General features: G+C 50.6%; 1 protein-coding gene across 15 annotated transcripts in view; it reads right to left on the bottom strand.

Moving 5' to 3' along the window:
* Positions 1 to 20,952, bottom strand: part of CEP164 (centrosomal protein 164) — a 98,278-nt gene that overhangs the window by 18,927 nt on the left and 58,399 nt on the right. For 12 of the 15 annotated variants that reach the window (XM_058446392.1, XM_058446397.1, XM_058446401.1 and 9 more), the window contains 11 exons: positions 19,752 to 19,832; positions 17,791 to 17,874; positions 12,583 to 12,671; positions 11,421 to 11,648; positions 10,317 to 10,472; positions 5,849 to 6,058; positions 2,373 to 2,504; positions 2,066 to 2,282; positions 978 to 1,055; positions 654 to 785; positions 161 to 283 (listed from right to left, as the gene is read on the bottom strand). In XM_058446392.1, coding sequence (XP_058302375.1) covers positions 161 to 283; positions 654 to 785; positions 978 to 1,055; positions 2,066 to 2,282; positions 2,373 to 2,504; positions 5,849 to 6,058; positions 10,317 to 10,472; positions 11,421 to 11,648; positions 12,583 to 12,671; positions 17,791 to 17,874; positions 19,752 to 19,832 — 1,530 coding nt within the window. Of the gene's footprint in view, positions 1 to 160; positions 284 to 653; positions 786 to 977; positions 1,056 to 2,065; positions 2,283 to 2,372; positions 2,505 to 5,848; positions 6,059 to 10,316; positions 10,473 to 11,420; positions 11,649 to 12,573; positions 12,672 to 17,790; positions 17,875 to 19,751; positions 19,833 to 20,952 lie in introns of all 15 variants that reach the window. The other 3 variants (XM_058446399.1, XM_032167522.2, XM_058446400.1) reach the window with 2 other exon arrangements.

The following is a 20,952-nucleotide window of genomic DNA, read 5'->3' as shown; positions in this document are numbered from 1 at the left end:
GATGGAAAACCTCCGACAATTCCTGACCACAGTTTATCCCCTTCCTCTGCCCCACAGCCAGGTGGGAAGGACCCCGGGGTGCGAGTGCATGTGTGTGCATGTGTGTGTGCATGTGTGTGTGCATGTGTGTGCATGCGCACAGGGGATGTGGCCGAGCTACCTCAGCTTCATACTGCTCTCTGGCCTTAGCCATCACTTGCTGGTGCTCCTCCTTCATCTTGTCCAACCTCCTCTCATGCTCCCCTTCCACTTCCTGGCGCTTCTCTCGCAGGAGACTGCTGAGCTGCAGGAGAGATGGCAGGGATGTGGCATGAAGAACCGAGGTGGACCAGCACTCAGGGCCTGCTTGTGTCTTACACACATTTCCCCCATCTCCCCCCACACACACAACACATGGACATCACACAGCCATGACACCATGGTCAGCACACAGCCATACCCCAACACCCCCTCCCCACATGCATACAGGGGCATCAGATCGGAGGAGTACCTGGCTTCAAGGGAACTAAAGCATAAAAATGGAAGCAGAAATGCTAACCCCAGCTGACCATCCAAAGCAAACTGGAGGCCACTGAGGCTAGGACGGCTCAGCTGACTGTAAGAGAGTCCACGACAGGCGCACACAACTGTGGAAGACACAGAGCAGCACTCACCTCGTGCTCATACTCAGCCACATGATAAGCCTTCTGGTGAACTCTGTGCTCCACTTGCCCAAGGCACTTCTGCAGCTGGGCCTCCTCTTTCTGTTGAGCTTCCTCTATCTTCTTCTGGAGGCTGGAGACCACCTGAGGAGGCCCCCGCACACACAGGGGAGTGTGACCCTCAGACAGACTGTACAGCTGCTGTGTGGGGATGTGTTCTGAGGACGTGGCATCCATCCCCCGGGGCTGGAGGGAGAGGCTCGCTGCCTAGTAGCCGGGGATGGGGCTGAATTCCGCTAATCAGCCATGAAGGGGGCCCAGGATGCTGCATCTCACCTCCCGGTGCTTGGCCTCCAACGAGGAGCAGAGCCGCTCCAGCTCAGCACTGTGCTCCTTCTCCAGCATTGCCACAGCCTGGGGAGGAGCAAAGGGACTGTGAGGGAAGCTGGCCAGGTACTGATCATGATGGGAGGCAGAGTCAGGAAGACTACTGACCCCCAACCCCTTGAGATCAGGGTCAAGGGAAACACAGGGAAGCGCAGCACATCTTTGTTCCTCTGAAATAACTCAGCCCCTGAAGTCTACAACTGGCAAATGAACAGGAACATGAAGGTCAGAGGAGAGGGGCATTTCAGTAAGTTTCGGCTCTCTGCTCCCACCCCCTGCCTTTAGACTAGGCCACAGGTCCACAGATGGTGCTCAAGCTGGTAAATAAGATCCAAGCCAGGGGGGCCAGGTTGGATGCTGTCATTAAGTCAGGCCACGTAGAACTTTCTTTTTATTTTGGTGAGGTGCAAAGCTGCAGCTATTAGACATGGAAAACACTACAGCAAGAGTAGGGACGTGCACTGTACTACAAGTGCTCAGAGAGACTGTGCTAAAACCTTCAGAAGCCCACCATCTGACTGGAGTAGAGGGAGTATAGATAAAGAGAAAATCCCTGCTACGTTGCTAGCCTCTCATCCTAAGAAAGGAGAGAGAAGTGGGGAGTGAGGCCCTCGCAGCTGTCCCTCAGAGACAGTGAGGGACAGAGCGCCCTTGTCTCAAAACCTCTGGTCTGGCTAAATCTCTTTCAGTCATGAGCTTTCCTCAAATCCACAGGACACTCCCCCTCAAGCCTCTGAGGGTTCTCTGCTTGACAACCTCCAGCCACCACTGCCATCCAGCCTGACCCTGGAGGGGCCTCGTGATGCCTGCTGCATCCTCTGCCCTGCCATGAGCCGATTCGGTCCATATGGAGTAATGGACCCAGGTGGTCACCTCGCTGTCTCCCATGCCTGTCTGTGTGTGAGACCTACGCTCCACCTGGCTCCCCAGCCTGCACGCCCACCCGAGACTTGCCCTTCTTCTCCCTGTGCACTCAGTCCCTCCCCAGGCAGCCCACACACAGGTCAGAGGATGAGGTCTCCACTTGACTGGCTCACTTCTTTCCTCTCCCCTTCCAGCTGCTCCCTCAGCTGCTGCAGAGCCTTCTCCTTTGCAGCATTCAGGGCAGCCTGCTCGCTCTTCTCCGAAGCCTCTATCTCTTCCTTGAGCTGCTCCAGCATTTGCCTACTTTTCTGTTCCAAGCTGGCCCTCTCAGCCTTCTGTTGAGACTCCAACTCTTCTCTCAGTTTCTTCAGGGAAGCCTCTTGCTCAGCCCTGGGTGGACAGAGTAGAACGGGAACGGTCCTGTGCACCCTGGGGTCACCTCCGCAGGGCTGGGCAGCTCACAGGTAAGCACACACTTACCTGATTTGGTCCTCATCTGCTTGTGTGCTGGACTGGACCTGAGCTCGGAGCCAAGATAGCCTCTGGCTTTCCTCCTCTCTCATCCGGGCCTCCTCCTCCTCAATGGCTTTCTGCAGCCGCTCCCTCAGGGAGCTGAGATGGAGAAGAAAGGCCAGGCTGTCAGAGAAACCACAAGGGTCTCTCTTCTATTCATAAGCTGTGGCTCTCAGCCGCCAATAGCCCTGTTGCCTGCCTAAGAAACTTCCTAAATCTTTTTTTTTTTTTTTTCTTTTTGGAAACAGGTTCTTGCTCTGTTGTCCAGGCTGGAATGCAGTGGTGTCATCACGGCTTACTGCAGCCTTAAACTCCTGGGCTTGAGCAATCCTCTCGCCTCAGCATCCCATGTAGTTGGGACCACAGGCATGCACCATCAAACCCAGCTAATTGTTGAGATGGAGTCTCGCTATGTTGCCCAGGCTGGTCTCGAACTCCTAGGCTCAAGTGATCCTTCAGCCTTAGCCTCCCAAAGCACTGAGATTACAAGTGTGAGCCACTGCGCCCAGTCAAAGCTTCCTAAATCTTAAAGATGAGTCTAACCTCAGTCTCTAGGTCCACGGCTGCCTCCCATAATACCTCCCACAGTCACGAAGTGACCATGAACTCCCCTTTGCTTCAAGAAGCAAACTACTGGCCAGGCTTGGTGGCTCACGCTTGTAATCCCAGCACTTTGGGAGGCCGAGGCAGGTGGATCACTTGAGGTCAGGAGTTCGAGACCAGCCTGGCTATAGTGGCGAAACCCCGTCTCTACTAAAAATACAAAAATTAGCCAGCATGGTGGCACACACCTGTAGTCCCAGCTACTTGGGAGGCTGAGACAGAAGAATTGCTGGAACCTGGGAGGCAGAGGTTGCAGTGAGCTGAGATCGCACCACAGCACTCCAAACCTGGGCAACAGAGCAAGACTCTATCTCCAAAAAAAAAAAAAAAAGCAAACTACTGGCTTCTGGGTTTCGGTAGTACAGCACTTCTTCCAAAGGCTCCCCTCTGTCAACAGCTTTACCTGAGCATGGCACTCACTCAAGGATAGCTATAGCCACCCAACCTGATTCCACATTCTTTCACTCCGACAGACTCTGTTCTAGGCACATCAGCTGAGTCACCATCCCTCCATTCTACCACACTCTTCCTTCCTAGGTCCTCTGCCAAGAATTCCCTTTTCTATCTGGCAAACCCATATTCATTGCTCAACACCCAGCTCCCTCTCTGGGAAGTCTTTCCAACTCCCTCCAAGCTCATCAATTCATCTTTCTGCTCCCATGACTTTACATGTGGACCTTTCTTATGCCATGCTACTCTGCACCATGCATCACATGGCATCATAATTCATTTTCTGTATCTCTGTTTTCCTTGCAAGTCTGGGAGCTTCTGAAGAGAAAGAATCTTGTCTTAAAATCTGTTATATCCCAGGTACCACACATAGTAGCTTGACATAAAGTAGGTGCTTAATAAATTAATTGAATTTGAACAGCATCATCCAGCCCCAAACTATAAGCAAGCCGTGATGTCTACGAAAGGTATCTTATTTACACACCAACAACAGTGGCCATTTCATCCTAAGCAGACATCCCCCTGCTTACACAAACCACATCCTCTTTGGGTAACTCCTCACACAGCCCCGCACAACCAGGGGATGTGTGCTGTGCGCTCAGGGAACTCAAGTCTAGGAAAAACATGATTCGGAAGACGATTCCTTTGAAAAGCTTCTGTAGCAAATCCTAAAGCCAAAAAAAGACTTAGGATTCTTTCCTATTTCAACATACTAACACCATTACTTTCTTCCATTAAGAGAGAAAATTTGGCCGGGCACAGTGGCTCACGCCTGTAATCCCAGCACTTTGGGAGGCCGAGGCAGGCGGATCATCAGGTCAGGAGATCGAGACCATCCTGGCTAACCCAGTGAAACCCCGTCTCTACTAAAAATACAAAAAAAAAAAAATTAGCCAGGCATGGCGGCAGGCGCCTGTAGTCCCAGCCACTCGGGAGGCTGAGGCAGGAGAATGGCATGAACCCAGGAGGCGGAGCTTGCAGTGAGCCGAGTGAGCCACTGCACTCCAGCCTGGGTGACAGAGCAAGACTCTGTCTCAAAAAAAAAAAAAAGAGAGAGAGAGAGAAAATTTGAATTAAGTAAAAATCTTCCCTTCTAGATTCCCCAGAAACGTTTTCTGTTTGTCCTATGGCTACATTTTACACACAACAACACAGTGTTAGAGCTGGCAGGACTTTAGAAGTTTTAAGTCCAATCCCTTCATTTTACAGTGAAAGAAACTAAGGGCCAGCCTGCCTGCCTTCTCATTCCAGAAATATTTGTTACAAGATCAGCTGTGGCTTCCAGAAATTTCTACCACATGGAAGGTTCCAGCAGAGGGAAGGAGAGCCCATTCCTCAGAAAGGCTTGCGCATAAACAGAAACAGGTTCTGATGATGAACTAGTTTGAAGCCCGGCAAGGCACTATCCACAGAGAAATCACTTAGTCAAGAATGCCTGAATATGCATTGATTTCAACTGAAAAGTAACTGCTACCATTTGTTCAGCAACTACTATGTTCTAGGCCATAAATCAAGACACTTTTGGCATGCCAGTCTTCCCCACAACCTAAGAGGGCCTCTGGAGTCAGGGGCCTTGGAAGAGAGATGGAAAGCACAGTCAGCCAAGCTCAGGGCGGCCAGCAAGAGGGGAGGAGACTGGTGGGTTGGCAGGGACACAGCGCCAGGATTTCCTCCAAGGCGCCACACCTTAAGGTGAGTCACATCCTGCTTGGGTGGGCCCCTGCCCCAATTCTCAGTCGGCTGGAAGAGGAGGATGCTAGGGGGTTGGAGGTGTCTGTTCTTTGGGATGCTCCCTGATGGAGGACCCACAAGGATGTGATGTAAGGACAGACCCTATGTCAGTGCTTCCTGCCTTGGGCTCATGAGAGATTGCTCCGACCTTCCCAGTACTCGTATGGTGGTTTTCTGTTTTATTTTCTCTAAATTAAGCATAAATGTTTTATATATACTTTGCTAGGTATCATCTAAAAATAATAATTTTCTACCACTCTTGGATGTTCTGTACAAGAGGACAAGACTTAGCCTTTAGTTAAATTGCCAAGTAAATGAAATATGTTAACACCTTTTTGTAGTGCCTTTCCTATCCTGGGACTGTGACAGATGGCTCATTAACAGCTCAGTATCCATTCTCCCTTTCTTCCTTACCAACAGAACCCTGCTTTTATTCTACTGGGTAAAGAGATCAGCTAAAGGACTACATTTCCCAGTGTTCTCTGCAACTAGGTGTAACCAATGAGATATAAGCAGAAATTGTTGGGTAAAGTTTCCCAACTTCAGTTGGTCTTGGTAGAACCATAGGCATCCCAGTGGTCCCCAGGCTGAGAGGGTGTCCCTGGCTCCTCAAATCCCTGAAAGGCCCCAGGAAGCATGCCTAAGGGGAAGGGCAGGACCTGAGAGATTGCTCTTTCTGCTGGTGAAGCCGGAGGATCTCCTCTTCCTCCTCTTGGCACAGCTTCTCCTGCAGTTGCTGCATCTTCTCTTGCTTCGATTCCAGCAGGTGCCTCTGGTCATGCTTGGGTACTTGGGCCACTGCCTCTTCCATGGCCTTTACTGCAGCCTCTGAGAGCTGTTTTGGGGGAGCCACAGGCTCTGTGGATCGCCTACCATGGGTGGGGAATGGCATATCATCACAAGGTTAATGTCTACCCACCTCTGCATCCAGGTTAGAATGGATACAGAACATCACAAATGGAATCCTAATGGAGGGCCCACAATCAGGAGTCAAACATGTCACCCAAGGGCAGGCAAGAGATACAGTCAATGCTTGTTCCATAGGACAAGCCCCACTGTGGCTATTTAAGGCCCCAAGAGCCTAGGGAGAAGGGTAGCCCCTAGCAGGCTCTCAGCAGACTTACGAGGTTGTGGCCCAAGATCAAAATCTGAAGCTGCAGCTCAAGAGCAGGCAGCAGCAGGGAGAGAGTGAAGCTCTGTCCCTAATGGATTCCTTCCTAGAATGGCTCATAGCCCCGTTACCACCTCCCCACTAGAGCTCTGCCTGCTACTACTTAAGGCTCATGCCAGCAATTTGGGAACAGTCCCCAGAGACTGCTTTCTGCCTCCCAAACTGAGTAGTGGCCAATGTATGTGGGCCCATGAAAGAAGCAGCAGCAGGTCTCCTAGCTCTGAGAACTACAACAGTCCAGGAAGGCCCAGGAATAGGAAGCTCCCCTATCACACCACCAAGGGGGCCAGGAGAAGATGCTCCCCTAAGCCAAAAAATGTAGCAAGCGTGCATATTAAGTGCCATGTTCCCTGTCTACCCATGGGGGCACATTTTCGTCTGCTTAGAGTTAATTAAATGTTTAGAAATGAGTAAAAGGAATTCAGAGACCTGGATGCATAAGAGGGTGGTGAGATCAGGAATAATGGTATCCATTAAAAAGATGTGTATAAAGTAATAAGGACTGTTATTTTGCTTGTTTTCTGGTTCTTCAAGGAAATGCCCAAAGAGGAATCCTGAGAACATTCTGAGCAGGATAAAGCATGAGGAAAGCATGAGCAGGATAAAGCATGAGGAAAGCATGAGCAGGATAAAGCATTTTGCCTCCCAGAGTGACTTTCCTAAAGGCCAGAATGTGTCTGCACGTCCAGGTCCCTCAGTCTTACGGTGGAAAGTGGCCTCACCACACCCTCCTCACACAGCACTCAGGCTGTTGCAGGCCTGGCACGGTGGCTCAGTCAACCTAAGCGGAAAGTGCGGGCATGACCCAAAACAAAGAGGGCTGGGCAAGAGTCAAACAGGGGAGCTGGTCCTCCCTGCTGGGGACTCAGAACCCCTTCTCCCTCCGGCTCGAGCCCCGCTGCAGATGGAAAGCAGCGGGCAGGATCGGATTAGAACAGTAGAGGAAAACAAGGGCTTAGGAATCCCATTGCAGCACCTTGAGACTAGAGAGAGAGGAAGACAGGACAGGTTACTGTTGTCTCTGAATTACCATAAAGACCTTTCGTTTCCCCTTTCCTAAAATCATAACTCGGACCAGAAATGATCTTGAGCCTATGCCTTCAATTATTTTCTGCTCCCAACTCCATCTCCTCCTTCCTTCCAAAGCCTGGCTTCCTCTCAGTCCCCTGACACAGCCCAACTAATGCATATATAAGACATGTGGCTGCCACCTCCTCTGAGAATCCTGCCCTCAGAAAGAGCCTTCCCCACAGCTCTCTGCCTCATCAACCCTCCAACTCATTTCCAACCTCGGCTGAAAACATCTTTTTTCCCTGAGATGGTACCTTTTAACGTCTCTCTCTACTGCAGGCTGCAAGCTATGTGGAGCTCTAGGGACAGATGCTGTGGAAAGATGGGGTATCACACCGCGTGGGGCATGTGCCCAGGCTATGAGCACCAGTGAACTTGCACAGAGGCAACCTGGGCTGTCTGTCAGTGGACCTCTTCTCCCTCGCTCTGTTTTAAAGGTCTAGTAGCCCAAACTGCTAGCTTAGGTCCAAGGCAGTAAACAATGCCTGAAAGGTCCATGACATGATTGGGAAGTTGAGGACTCCAGAGGAAGAAACAGCTCTGATTTCTAGGCCAACTCCTCAGGTATCAGAATCAGTGGGACCCAGTTTCCTACACTGAGTGACAAAGGGGAGGCTCTGCAGGAGCATAATCATTTCAGGCTGGCCACCAAGTAGGTCAAAGATACGGGAGAGAAAGCAAGAAGGGAAAGCAGAGAGAAACAGGGAAGAAGGAGAGCGGAGGGTGGGGAAACGGCACCTAGGAACACTGTGAAATGGTTTTCATGGTACTACCACAAAAGTTATGTCTCCTCTCATACTCAACTTGGTGGTTTTGATTCTTTTACCCTCTTCTCTGCAAATCCTCACGAAAGATGCTGGCGTGACACGGGGAGGATCTTCCTGTTTCCTAGTCCTGTCCTTGGCCAGAAAGCATTCAGTGAGTGGCACATGCTGCCTCCTGGCCCTACCTGCTCCCTCTAGCCTGCCCTCTGCTCCTAACCCTTCAGATCCAACTTGACTACACCTTTGGAAGCTGACAGACACAGCCACTCCCACAAAACCTAGACAACCCATCCATTCCTGATACAGCTGTAAAGATTAATAACAAGGAAGCGATGGGCCTGAAGAGACTCAGGAAAGGAACAGAAGGCATTTCCTAAGGGGATGGTGTAAACTGAAACTGCGTGGTCAAGAATCTATGAGACCCGAGCAGGGGCAGCCTCGCTGGGATGGCGGGAGAAACACAAGGCAAGGGAATGAATCAGCCAAGGCAACTGGTGAGGAGCTGGAGAAGCCAAGGCCCCAACTGAGCCCTGCTACCCAAGCTTCCCTCTAGAGGTCCTGGGAAGACACCCCTCTGACCTCTGCCCAATCCTCCTCTCTCTGAACTACAACCACCTCCTGTCCTCACAGAAAGCATCCTGAACTGGCTAACCACAGCCACCAAGGTGACAGGAAAGCCGTATAATTCCTCCAGGTCAGTTTTCATTGTAGGATATATCACCATCTGAAAGACGTGACCACCCCTTCCCTACACCACTCCTACAATGTTATGGTGACGACACGAGATCCTGAGCTCACGTGCCCTGCCAGCTCTGAGTAATGTGTGCATGAACTTGCTGTGAGTAATGTGTGTGTAAACCTGTCTCTTCTCATGAGTCAGTCCCAAATCCTTTAGACCTGGTCAGTTCACCGAAGGGAAAATGTTTAAGTACTGATCCTTGTCTTTCTCCATGCAGAGAAAAGGAACAGTGGCTGCAGACTAAAGTCAGAAGTCTAGGGCTCTAGTGACTAGAATCTAGTGTTTTTATTTGAGACAGAGTTTCACTCTTGTTGCCCAGGCTGGAGTGCAGTGGTACGATCTCGGCTCACTGCAACCTCCACCTCCCAGGTTCAAGCAATTCTCCTGCCTCCGTCTTCCAAGTAGCTGAGATTATAGGCAACCGCCACCACACCCAGCTAATTTTTGTATTTTTAGTAGAGACGGGGTTTCGCCATGTTGGCCAGCTGGTCTCAAACTCCTGACCTCAGGTGATCCACCTGCCTCGGCCTCCCAAAGTTCTGGGATTACAGGCGTGAGCCACCGTGCCCTGACTAGAATCTAGTTCTAATTCTGCCGCTGACTAGCGATGTGACCTTAGATGAATCCCTTCACTTCTCGGAGCCTCAGTTTCCTCATCTGAAAAATGAGTAGGAAGGGGAAGGGTGAGAATGGAAGGAGAAAAGCTAAACGATTTCTAAATTTTAGAAGTACTTGGTTCAACGACATAGGTGAGTCACAAAAACACATTAAGCTTTGAACACAAGCACAAAAGATCAATCCTGTATACTGTATAATTCCATTTATGTGAAGTGGAGAACTGGAAAAATGACCCTTTGGCCAGAACTTGGAGCTCAGAGGCCAGAACAGTGAAGACCTGGGGTGGGTGGGTTGAGAGAGGCACGAGGAAACTTCCTCAAGGGATGGAGACATTCCCTGTTTGAGTGGCCGTTACACAGTGTGCACAGATGCAAACTTTCACTGAACTGTACACTTTAGGCCTATGTACTGCAGTGTACATGCATACCTCAACATTTTTGAAGAGAAAAACGGTGCTTGGTAGACAGGAAACATGATTTAACAAGTTTAGCAAATGACCCAGGAGGTACCCCCTCATTTGCCCTTGTACCTCAAGTCCTGACCAGGAGCCCCAGGGACCAAAGCTAACCCCAGGTAAGGATCAGTCACACCTGCGTGGGGCTCTCAAGGCCGCACACAGAGCACCAAGGATATGCTTAATCTCCCTACACTCTAAACCCTGGCTAGAGCCTGAGCCCCACCTCCCACCACCCCAGAGTGAATAGGCACTGAAGCAGCCCACACGCAGTGGAGGACAGGGGCAGACACGCAAAACTGGCCCTTACACCTCTGGAGAGACTGGCGGGGTGGGGCTGACCGCCACCTTCTCCTCAGGCTCCTCTGCCTCCTCTGCCTCTTCCTGACCAGGGCCCAGTTCCTCGGCCTGGGAATGCTGCTCCTTGCCCTTCTCGTGGGCAGCAGGTGGGCTTGGGGCCTGCTCCCTTGATAGCAGTAAGGAAACAACTGTGTTAAAGCCAGTAAGAAAGCAAGAGGCTTAAGACGCACACCATTTGGGGTCAAAGAGCTATGACAGAGACAAGAGAGACAGCCCCAACAATTTCCCTACCTCGGGTCTTAAACCTCCCTCTCCCCGCCCTTCCTCTCCCTGCCCTTCCTCTCCCTGAATTATTTGCACCAAAGACTAGAGACTCCTGCCTCTCAATGGAAGCAGGAAGGTTATGGCACTCCAGGAGCTCCGTACACAGCAGGTGTTCAGTGGATGCTGTTGACTGCACATCACTGCTGCTCAGGTTCCCTAGTGACTCATTCCAACCCAGTGAATTCTAAGACCAGCATCTTTCTCTTGCTAGGGGGACAGAGAACTAGCAAATGTCCACCACGCTCTGGACTAGGCTAGGAAAAAAAGGCCCTCTCAGCTGGACCCAGAGTGATCTGGGCTTCCCTCTCCCTGGGCCGAGCACATAACAGGGCTCCAGCTGGGGTTGCTGAATGACTAGCAGTAGGATGACTATTGGAAACAGGGGTGCTGGTAGGGAGGGGACTAGAGAAAGGGCTTCCCTGGCAGGAATGGAGCAGCCAGGGTGATACCAGTCTCTGCTCCAGCCCCTTGCAGGGAGGCAGCTGTGACAAAAGAGACACCTCCTTATTCAAGTTTCTAAGTTCCTCTAATCAGACCACATACCTTGATTTCAGCTGTAGACTGAGGACTAGCAAGAGGTACATTTCCTCATATCCAGCTCCCATGGGACACTAAGCAGAGCCTCTGCTGCTGCTGCTGCTGCTGCTGAGGCTACAAACCCGCCCCAGCTCCCCACACCCTCCCCAAGCCAACCTCAACCCCATCTCTCTCAGCACTAGCACACATACCCACTACACGCAGAGCAGCCGCCACCCCTCATCCTCATGAGGGTGCTTCCCCTCATCCTTACCTCTGGAGGGACAGCTGCAGGCTGAGGCTGGCTGCAGAGTCCTCCCCAAGCTCCTCTGCCTCCTTCCACTCGGGCTGCCCCTCGGGGCCCTGGGGGGGCTCTTCTTCGGTGGCCAGGCTGCGAGGGGGACTCTGGGCCGGCTCCTCGTGTGGAAGTGGAGGAGATAACCTGGTCAGGCCAGGCAGAGCAGCAGAGTCAGGCCCCTCCATTTGGAGAGCGGGAAGAGAACTGGGGAGTACAGTGTGTAGACCTAGGTCGTTGCCTCCTCCTGGGTTATGCTCCAGCCCCACCCCCACATCCATCCATGGAGAGCCACAGCAGGGCAAGGCAGCCACACATGTGGGAAGGAGAGACTCCCTCCTGAGCCCTTCTTTTACCTAGACTGGAGTCAGGCTCCACAGGGGTCCCTATGCTGCCTCTGCCTGGTTCAGGAGTAAGGGCAGGACACACTCACAAGTATACCCATCCCCAGAGCTCACCATCACTGGGGCTAGGGAGGGGTGGAAGAACTAAGTGGGGAGAAAAAGAGAAGCCAGACTCAAGAGGTCAAACTAGAAAAATGCATGAAGCTGTCATGGATAGTTTTTGCAGGTCCAAAAGTGAAATTACCATTCTCCTTCCCCTTCTAGGGTGGCAGCCCTTGTCATGGGGCTCAGGCCTGAGAAGCTGAGAGCCCCTGTCACATCACACACAGTTGCACTCTCACAGATAGCTGCAGCCATTTCTGATGTGGCAGGGCCCTGGCTCAGAGCTCTGAGTTGCAGTACCAACCCTCCAATGCGACTCCTCCAGACCTCCACAAGGTTTCTTCAGCCCTGGCCCATAACCCGGCGCACATACAGCTTAATCAGCCCTGGCCCCACAATGGTGCCCAGAGTCCTGCCAATTGCATTCAGTGGCACTTCACATTCCCATCTTGGTGAAGAATCAAAGGGTCTGCTCATGCATGCAAACATATACACACATTGCCAGTACACACACGCGCACATACATATACACATGCGTGTGCACACACAGACCCTGCAAGGCCATCCAGCCAGTTCATAACCTGCTGCCAAGCAAGTGTACACTGGGCCAGGCCAGCCACCAAAGCCAAGAATTCTGCCCAAGTCCACACCACCCTGAAGGCACACCCCTGGGGATAGCCTCCCACCTATGGTACCTCTCCAGGCCTTTGGACTGCTTGCTCTGCAGCTCATCTTGGCTGGACTGGCTGTTATCCTTGTCGTCTATTCCCAGTGGTTGCTGGGCCTGTAGGAGAGAAGCAATAAAAAGTTTGTGTTGGAGGGACTGCATTTGGGTCCCTCCATCCTCCTGCTGGCTCTCAAGCTTTGACAAAAGCACTGAGAAGTTGCTCTCCAGAAGATGGGACCATATGGGACGTAGAACAGAAGGTTGATCTACTGCACAGTGAAGCTTCCCCAAGCTTTGGCTAAGCCCCCAGGCTCACAGCTGCTCCCTGGGTCAGCCTTGACGCCTGGGGAAGATGTGGCAGAAGACCACGGCCACTACACAGAGAGTCAGGAGCCAGAGGCCAAAGGAGAACACACAAGAAAAAGAAAATCCTGCCTCCTGCTGCTGGAAGCCTGCACTGTGAGCTGTGCAGAGAAAGCAGAGAAATTCATGAGTACCCCAAATCCACAGAGGCCCAGATTAGCAGTGCCAGTGAATTACAAGGGTGCTGAAATTAAGAGGGCAGAATCAGGGGCCACAGGCAAGCATGTGAGAAAGGATAAGTCCTGGAGAGATGGAGTCCTGGTAGAATGAGAGAGACAGCTGTGCCCAAGACAAAAAGGGCACCACCTGGCACCTGAAGGAACACAAAGTGCTCCTTCGCTACATTCAGGGCCCCCCCAAGCACCCTGGCCCCATCGGCAGACAATGATGCCCCCTTCCCAGTCAGCAATTACATCATCCATCAAAAATAAAACAAAACAGAACAAAAATCTCATTTTAAAGCTTGGGTGACTAGTGACATTTAGCAAGTTGGTTAAAAAAAAAATTTAAAAAAGGAGGCAGGAAGAACTATTCTTTGAGGCAAGGTCTCACTCTGTCACCCAGCCTGGAGGGGAGAAATATTCATGATCATTTCAAATATTTTCCACAGGGGTACAGTAGTGTAGTCAGCCTGGGATCAACCCTTTGTTCTAGCTCTTCCTGCCTGGGAAGTCTGTCTCCTCCACTGTATAAAATGGGATAGCAAACTGCAACTCACAGGGCTTCTGGTGAGGATTAAATCAGCTCATATACGTAAGGCCCAACTCGTGACCCAAAGAAGGCACGCCATCAATGTTAGCTCCTCTTCCCACATTCCTCTCCCTCTCCCCCAGCCTAAGGTAAAAAACAAAAAGAAAAGACTGCCAGTGCCAGTCCCCATCCTAGGACCTGCACTCCTTCTGTCACACCAACAGGAGCCCCGTCTGTTCTGGGACACAGGGTCAACAGGAGAGGTGGGGCGGGAGACAGCTCACTCCATCTTTCCCAGTAGGGTCCCCAGCCCTGTGCCCACAGCCCCTACACCTCTCCACTGGCAGCCTAAGCTCCAGCAGCTGTGGCTAACCCTGCCATCTGGATGGGTGAGGAAGGGCAGGGCTTGAACTAAAACCCAGCTCCCCCAAATTACATTAAAAATAGAAATGCTGCCTGTGAGTACCTCCCGGTGCCTGCAGCAGAAGGGCTCCCTGCCAGGGCTGCCACTCCTCATCACATCAGCATGGGCAGAGCCTGCAGACAACGGCAGGGCACGCAGCCTTTCCCATCCCACCTCTTTCCCCTTCTAGGGTGCAACTCACAACTTGTCTTCCCCTACAGACCACACCATGCTCATCAAATATCTCCCTCTCTCACCTGTCAAGGTGACAGGCCCACTCCATTTAACAAACTAAAATATAAGATGAGTAATAAAGTGGGGTGATAGTAATAAAAATAGGGGGATGAGCCCTGAGTCAGAAAGGACTCCGGGGCCATCAGCCATACACCATAAGAAAAAAGGCAGCAGATAGGAGGGCTGGCTGCAGACCACAGCTTTCCGGCCTCTGCCTTCTTGTTTCACCTGTATTTCTGTGAGAAACTGAACTATCCCCACTGACAGAGAAAAGGGGATCCTCGGGGGAAATACCCGGATGGACAGTCCTCTTGATAGAGAGGGTCCTCTTCCTTAACTTTTTTGCTCCAGAAAAGGAAGCAAAGGAACCAGATGAGGAAATCAGCCAAGGTCAGCATTCTTCAGAAAAGGGAGACAATCGCACGCCCTAAGCCTCTGGCCTAAAATACCATTTCCCTCTCCTTAACTCTAGGGTCTTGTTTTCGTTTAAGATGCAGTCCTCAGTTAAATAAACCATGGTGTATTCATACAGCAGAAGACTGTGCAGTCAACAAAAAGAATATGGTAGATCTATATGAAATAACTCAAATAAGTCAAGGGCCTATTCTCAAATTTAAAGAGCACATCTCCAAGCAGGTTAGGTAGCACAATCCCAATTTTTATGGGAAGAAAAAAGATAAGAGAAAATAGATACGTGCTTATATGTACACAGAAAATTTTCTGGAAAGGCACATGAAAAATGTGAATGGAAACTACCCATAGTCCCTGCCTGTGTAAGGCTACAGGAAGCTGAGAACTTGGATCTTCTGTATTATTTGAAATAATTTTATAATCACTTTTCTAATTCATTATGAAATGTATTATGTCGGCCGGGCACAGTGGCTCACGCTTGTAATTCCAGCACTTTGGGGGGCCAAGGCGGGCGGATCACCTAAGGTCAAGAGTTCGAGACCAGCCTGGCCAACATGGGGAAACCTCATCTCTACTAAAAATACAAAAAAAAAATTAGTCAGGCGTGGTGGTGGGTGCCTGTAGTCCCAGCTACTCGGGGAGGCTAAGACAGGAGAATCGCTTGAACCCAGGAGGCAGAGGTTGCAGTGAGCCGAGATCATGCCACTGCACTCCAGCCTAAGTGACAGAGGGAAACTCCATCTCAAAAAAAAAAAAAAAAAGAAAGAAAGAAAGAAAGAAAGAAATGTATTATGTCTAATTCACTATAATCGTTTTTTGTGGTGATGGCTGTGAAGGTATATAATACGATAAAACTTATCAAATAAATGTGCAGTTTATTGTATGTCAATTTTATCTCAATAAAGCTGCATTGCAAATATTTTAAATAAACAAAAACTAGTATAGCTCAGTTCTAAGCCCTCTGCCCTGGTCCTGTCCTTGAGAGAGACATGGAAAATACGGCAAAATGGGCAAGAGCACACAGGAAGGACAGAAGATGGCATCTACAGTTCAGTCCCATGAAGGGGCTGCTGCTCTCTCCTCCAGCTCCACCTCCCCATCTCGACCCCTCCACCCCCAGAGATGGTGGACAGCTGGAAGCTGAGCCTGCAAAGCCTTGGCTACTTGGTCAGCCACACTGAGCACTGTTACCCACATCACAACAGGCAGGTCACAAGGTATGGCTTAGGGGAGGGGTCCCCAAGCCCCGGGCCACAGAGCAGGGGGTGAACAGTGGGCGGGCAAGCAAACATTACCACCTGAGCTCCACCTCCTGTCAGATCAGCAGTGGCACTGGGTTCTGACAGGAGCATGAACTCTATTGTGATCTGTGCATGCAAGGGATCTAGGTTGCGTGCTCCTCGTGAGAATCTAATGCCCCCACCCCCGGCCCCATCTGTGGAAAAACTGTCTTCCAAGAAACTGGTCCCTGATGCCAAAAAGGTTGGGGACCGCTGGCTTAGGGCTTCCTCTGCCAGGGATGGCCACCTCAGGAGGCTGCACCTCGTGAGAACCAAAACCAAGTCAGGTCCTGCTACTGCATTACAGCAAGTGGCATAGCCCAAAAAGAGGCTGCTGGCCACATCAGGTATTAGGTAGACCCAGAAATCTCTTTTTTTTTCAAGCTCCCAAGTAATTCCGATACTGGCCAGGTGTTGGACCCCAAACAATGGAATCCACCTCCACTCCACTGACTCAGTAACTTTCCCACTTACCTACTGCCAAAGGAGCCTCACAATTCGCCTGCTCCAAACCTTTCCTGACTAATCCCACCTTCCTTTGCCTGTGCCTTCACATCTCTTTAGCACCGCAAACAGGATGACCAAGATCCAGCAAGGACCTGGTGGCTGGACAGTAGCCCAGAAAGGTTTTATCAGCCAGAGCTGAGAGAAACATGTTGGGCTCAAATGCAACTGGCCTGAAAACTCCAGCCTGCCTCTAGCACACATTTCACTAAAGGCTCCAAGGCTAGGTTCATATTAAACATCTTGTTTGTTTCACCCAACAAATTTCCATTTTGCCCGAACCAAATGTTCCCTTAAACTTGCAGAGATCATGTGCCAGAACTGCTATTCTAACCAATCCACAAAGAAAAAGAAAAGTCTTCTTGGCTTGAAGCTCCTTAAGGACAGGATCTGTGTTTGAGTCATCTTTGTACCCCACATGGGTCAGTCATCATCCATGCCCACACAGAGCTAATATCTGGCAGGGGAGACAGACAAACAACCATCAAACAAAACAAGAGTGACTAAACGGAGCAAAGAGAGGGAACGATTCATCCCATTTGAGGAGGAGGTGTCAGAGGTGAACCTCCAGGACCAAAAAAAGAGCTTGCTGGGGCCAGGCGCGGTGGCTCACACCTGTAATCCCAGCACTTTGGGAGGCCGAGGCGGGCGGATCGTGAGGTCAGGAGATAGCGACCATCCTGGCTAACACGGTGAAACCCCGTCTCTACTAAAAATACAAAAAAATTAGCCAGGCATGGCAGTGAGCGCCTGTAGTCCCAGCTACTCGGAAGGCTGAGGTAGGAGAATGGCGTGAACCCGGGAGGCGGAGTTTGCAGTGAGTCGAGATCGCACCACTGCACTCCAGCCTGGGCGACAGAGCGAGACTCCGTCTCAAAAAAAAAAAAAAAAAAAAAAGAGCTTGCTGGGAAAAATGGGAAAGCAGAGCGGCAGGCAGAGGGGTGGCGGAGGTGGAGAGTGTGCCCCAGCAATGGCGAGCAGCAGACCCAGCTGGTGAGCAGCAGGTGGGCTGGGCATGTAAAGAGGATGAATGGGCCAGGATGGGAAGTGCCTTGAAATCTACAATCTACACAGAGCTTTGCACATGAGCAGACAGTCCACTCTTCAGCTGCTGAATGAGTGGATAAATGGATAAATACATGGTGGAAGAGGGCTTTAATTTATAGCAACAATGCAGGAATCGTCAGAAGCCCCGTGAAAGGCAGTCAGGACCATGCCTTAATGAATTAGAAGGGAGAGGACTTACAGAAATGCACCCTGTGATGGGCAGGGCTCAGTTCTGGGTCATCTGAAAAAGTGGTTGTGAAGGAAAATGAGGCCCCAGCTCAGCCCACCACCCAGAGAGACTCACCTGCCGACAAGCTCCATCCAGGACTGGGGAAAGCACATCAACATCCAGCAGGTGCTCCGAGATCCGGCTGCGAAAACCAAAGTCCTGGAGACAGTGGAGATGCAAAGGTCAACTCTGCCTCTGTCACAGTCAACACCCACCAGGCCTCTTCACTACCCCAACTCCACTTTCCAGAAAGATGTCTATTATGTGTCCAGCTCTGTGCCAAACATTTCAACATCTACTAATTTCATCTTCAAAATAACACTGCGACTCGATGGAAAGATAAGTCAAGCAAGTATGGTAAAATGTTAATTGTGGCCTATAGATGGTGAGTATGTGGGTATTCACTGTACAATTTTTTTAATTGTTCCATATGTTTGAAAGATTTCACAAGAAAATTATGGGGAAAAAATAACCCTGTGAGACTAAAACTCTTTCCCTCATCTCACAGATAAGGAAGCAGGTTGGAGAGCACATATAACTCGCCCAAGGTCACACAGTTGATAAGCAAGGGGCCTGGGGGTCAGATGGGGCCCTGCACTGACTCCAAAGCCCAAGCTCTTTCCATGACACATGCTGCGAAGGATGTCACTTTCCAGCTGTCTCTCCCTCTCCGTGGTGCCCAACCAGGCACGAGAAGAGATGCCAACATCCCCAGAAAACCTGTGGGCAGTTTGGAAACGAGCCTTGGTGGGCTCTTTCCAGCTCGTTCCATCCCCTTTCCATACAGGTTCCCCTCTGGACAATGAGAGTTAATTAGTGGTGCTTCCTGCACTGGCTTCTCTTTGGGAAAGGCAGCAAGTACCCACACTGGTGCCAGTTTGTTGCTGTCCTTTTGGCTGCCACAGGCCCATGATCCCACCCTCTCTGAGCCTAAGATCCCTGCTGGGCTAAGTGAAGGACTGCTACCCAACAGCATGTTAATGCGGAGAGTTCTGCCACATCAGCCCTGATTAATGGTGGGACGCCCAGACAAAGTCTGGTCCTGCTGTCCACAGCCTCCTCCATCTACTTCCACAGAGAAGAAAAATGCTGATGGGCACATTTCTCCACATGGGTGACTGCTTTAGAAGAGCCAGCCCCCTTGCTTCCGAGAGATCTGTGACATGGCAATTCTTCATGGACAGTTTTTGCCAACAACAACTTTTTGTCTTCCCTTTCTAGCTTATGGGCTTTTCTTCTTTTTTGGTGACATTTTCCCTTCAGTTTGAGTTCTAGTTCACTTAATGCAGCTGCCATCTGCCTCCTAAACCCATGGCTCAGTGAGGGGTGAGCACACACAGCCTCCTAATTCTTCTGCACCCCCTCATATCATTACTGTTCATCCCTGACCCTCTCCCACTAATCCTTTCCCTTTGATCTGCCTCCTCCAAACAGATGGAGGATGGCTTCTAGAGGTAATGCTCTGCCAAAAAGCACCCTGAACTATTCCCCTTAGGTACAGACCTGGCAAAAGAAACCAGGATACAGCAGGCTGGGTAGAAGGTCTGGGACAAAGAAACCATGGATGCCGGCATTCCAAGACAAAGCCTTAACTTTAGAAATGAAGCCACGGCATCCCTCCTGGCCTGAGCCTGGGGAGTGTCCTCGCCACAGCTCAGTGATCCCATAAACACAAACACACCAGTCTCTAATCTCCTAGGCTCATGGTAACTCACATGATCACACAGGCAACTCACACAATAGTGACAGTAATAATAGCTAACATTTTAACATTATTATATATATAATTATATTATTAATGTTTATATGCTAACATTTTACATTCTCTACCTCACTTTCTTCTCACAACAAACCTGTAAAATAGGAAGTATTACCCTTAGTTAATGGGTTGAGAAACTGGAGCTAGACAAGACTCAAGCATGAGTTCGAAATTCTCCCACTTATAAGCTGCGTGATGCTAGGCAAATTACTTAACCCTGGAGACTCACAAATCTATGCTCTTCACCACCACTCTACTGCCCTCATCTCAAACTCACCAGACCATGGAAGGACTTGGGGTCAGAAGCTATGGAGTCTGAGAGCTGTGGTTCCTTCATGTGTTCACTAATTTCCAGTTCCTGGAGAGACAGACCCACAGAGAAATCCCTCAGAGCAGAGCACAAAGGGTCATGGTCCCTACCCAGGGAATTCTGTTCAGGCCGTGGTGCCAATATATGGCTCAGGCCAAACTGAAATCCACTCTTCTTGAAAACCTAAAGGAGGCCTGTGGACCCCGCCATTCTCTCTGGACATGTGCACAGCCTCCACCCCACTGCGGCTGGGCAGCCCGCTGAGTAGAGACAACCACACTCTGAATCAGATCAGCAAGGACTTGCATGAGTAAGGGGAGCCAAGAGTAGCAGAGATGGTTAGAAAGGTGGCAGTACCGAAGTCTGATGCTATCCTAAAAAACAGAAGGAGAACATCTTTCCCAGGAAATAGATAAAAGCTCTTTTTTTTTTTTTTCCTGAGATGGAGTCTTGCTCTGTCCCCCAGGCTGGAGTGGCGCCATCTCCACTCACTGCAGCCTCCACCTCCCAGGTTCCAGCAATTGTCCTGCCTCAGCCTCCGGAGTAGCTGGGATTACAGGTGCGCATCACCACGCCCAGCTAATTTTTGTATTTTTAGTAAAGATGAGGTTTCACCATGTTGGCCAGTGATCTCGAACTCCTGACCTCAAGTGATCCACCCGCCTCAGCCTCCCAAAGTGCTGGGATTACAGGCAGGAGCCACCGCGTCCGGCTGATAAAAGCTCTTTAAATGAATTCCCTCACCATCTACCTGGAGGAGGAACAGCACTAAGGGTTGAAAAATCTAAAATGCCAAAGGATCTCCCCATTCAGGCTTACTTCTGTCCATTTTGGTCATTGACCTGGTCTTGCCAAAGCAACCACGCCCATGTCTTGGGATCGTTCAGAAAGAGCCACAGAAATGGACGAGAAGGGTCTTCTTGTCACCTAACCTACCTATGCTGGGGCAGAACACTGCCAAATGTGGTACCTACCGCCCCAACCACCCCCACCTCGTCACAACACACAGTGTTCTCTCTCTATAGAAACCCAGACTGCTACAACCATGACTGCTCCCAAACTGATGTCAGGAAGTACAAGGGGAGGCTGGGTGCAGTGGCTCATGCCTGTAATCCCAGCACTTTAGGAGGCCAAGGTGGGCAGATCACCTGAGGTCGGGAGTTCAAGA

The sequence above is a fragment of the Hylobates moloch genome, unplaced genomic scaffold (genome assembly GCF_009828535.3).
Source record: "Hylobates moloch isolate HMO894 unplaced genomic scaffold, HMol_V3 SCAFFOLD_11, whole genome shotgun sequence".
Taxonomy (NCBI): domain Eukaryota; kingdom Metazoa; phylum Chordata; class Mammalia; order Primates; family Hylobatidae; genus Hylobates; species Hylobates moloch.
Note: the sequence above shows the minus strand (reverse complement) of the source record. Positions and strands in the feature narration are given on the sequence as shown.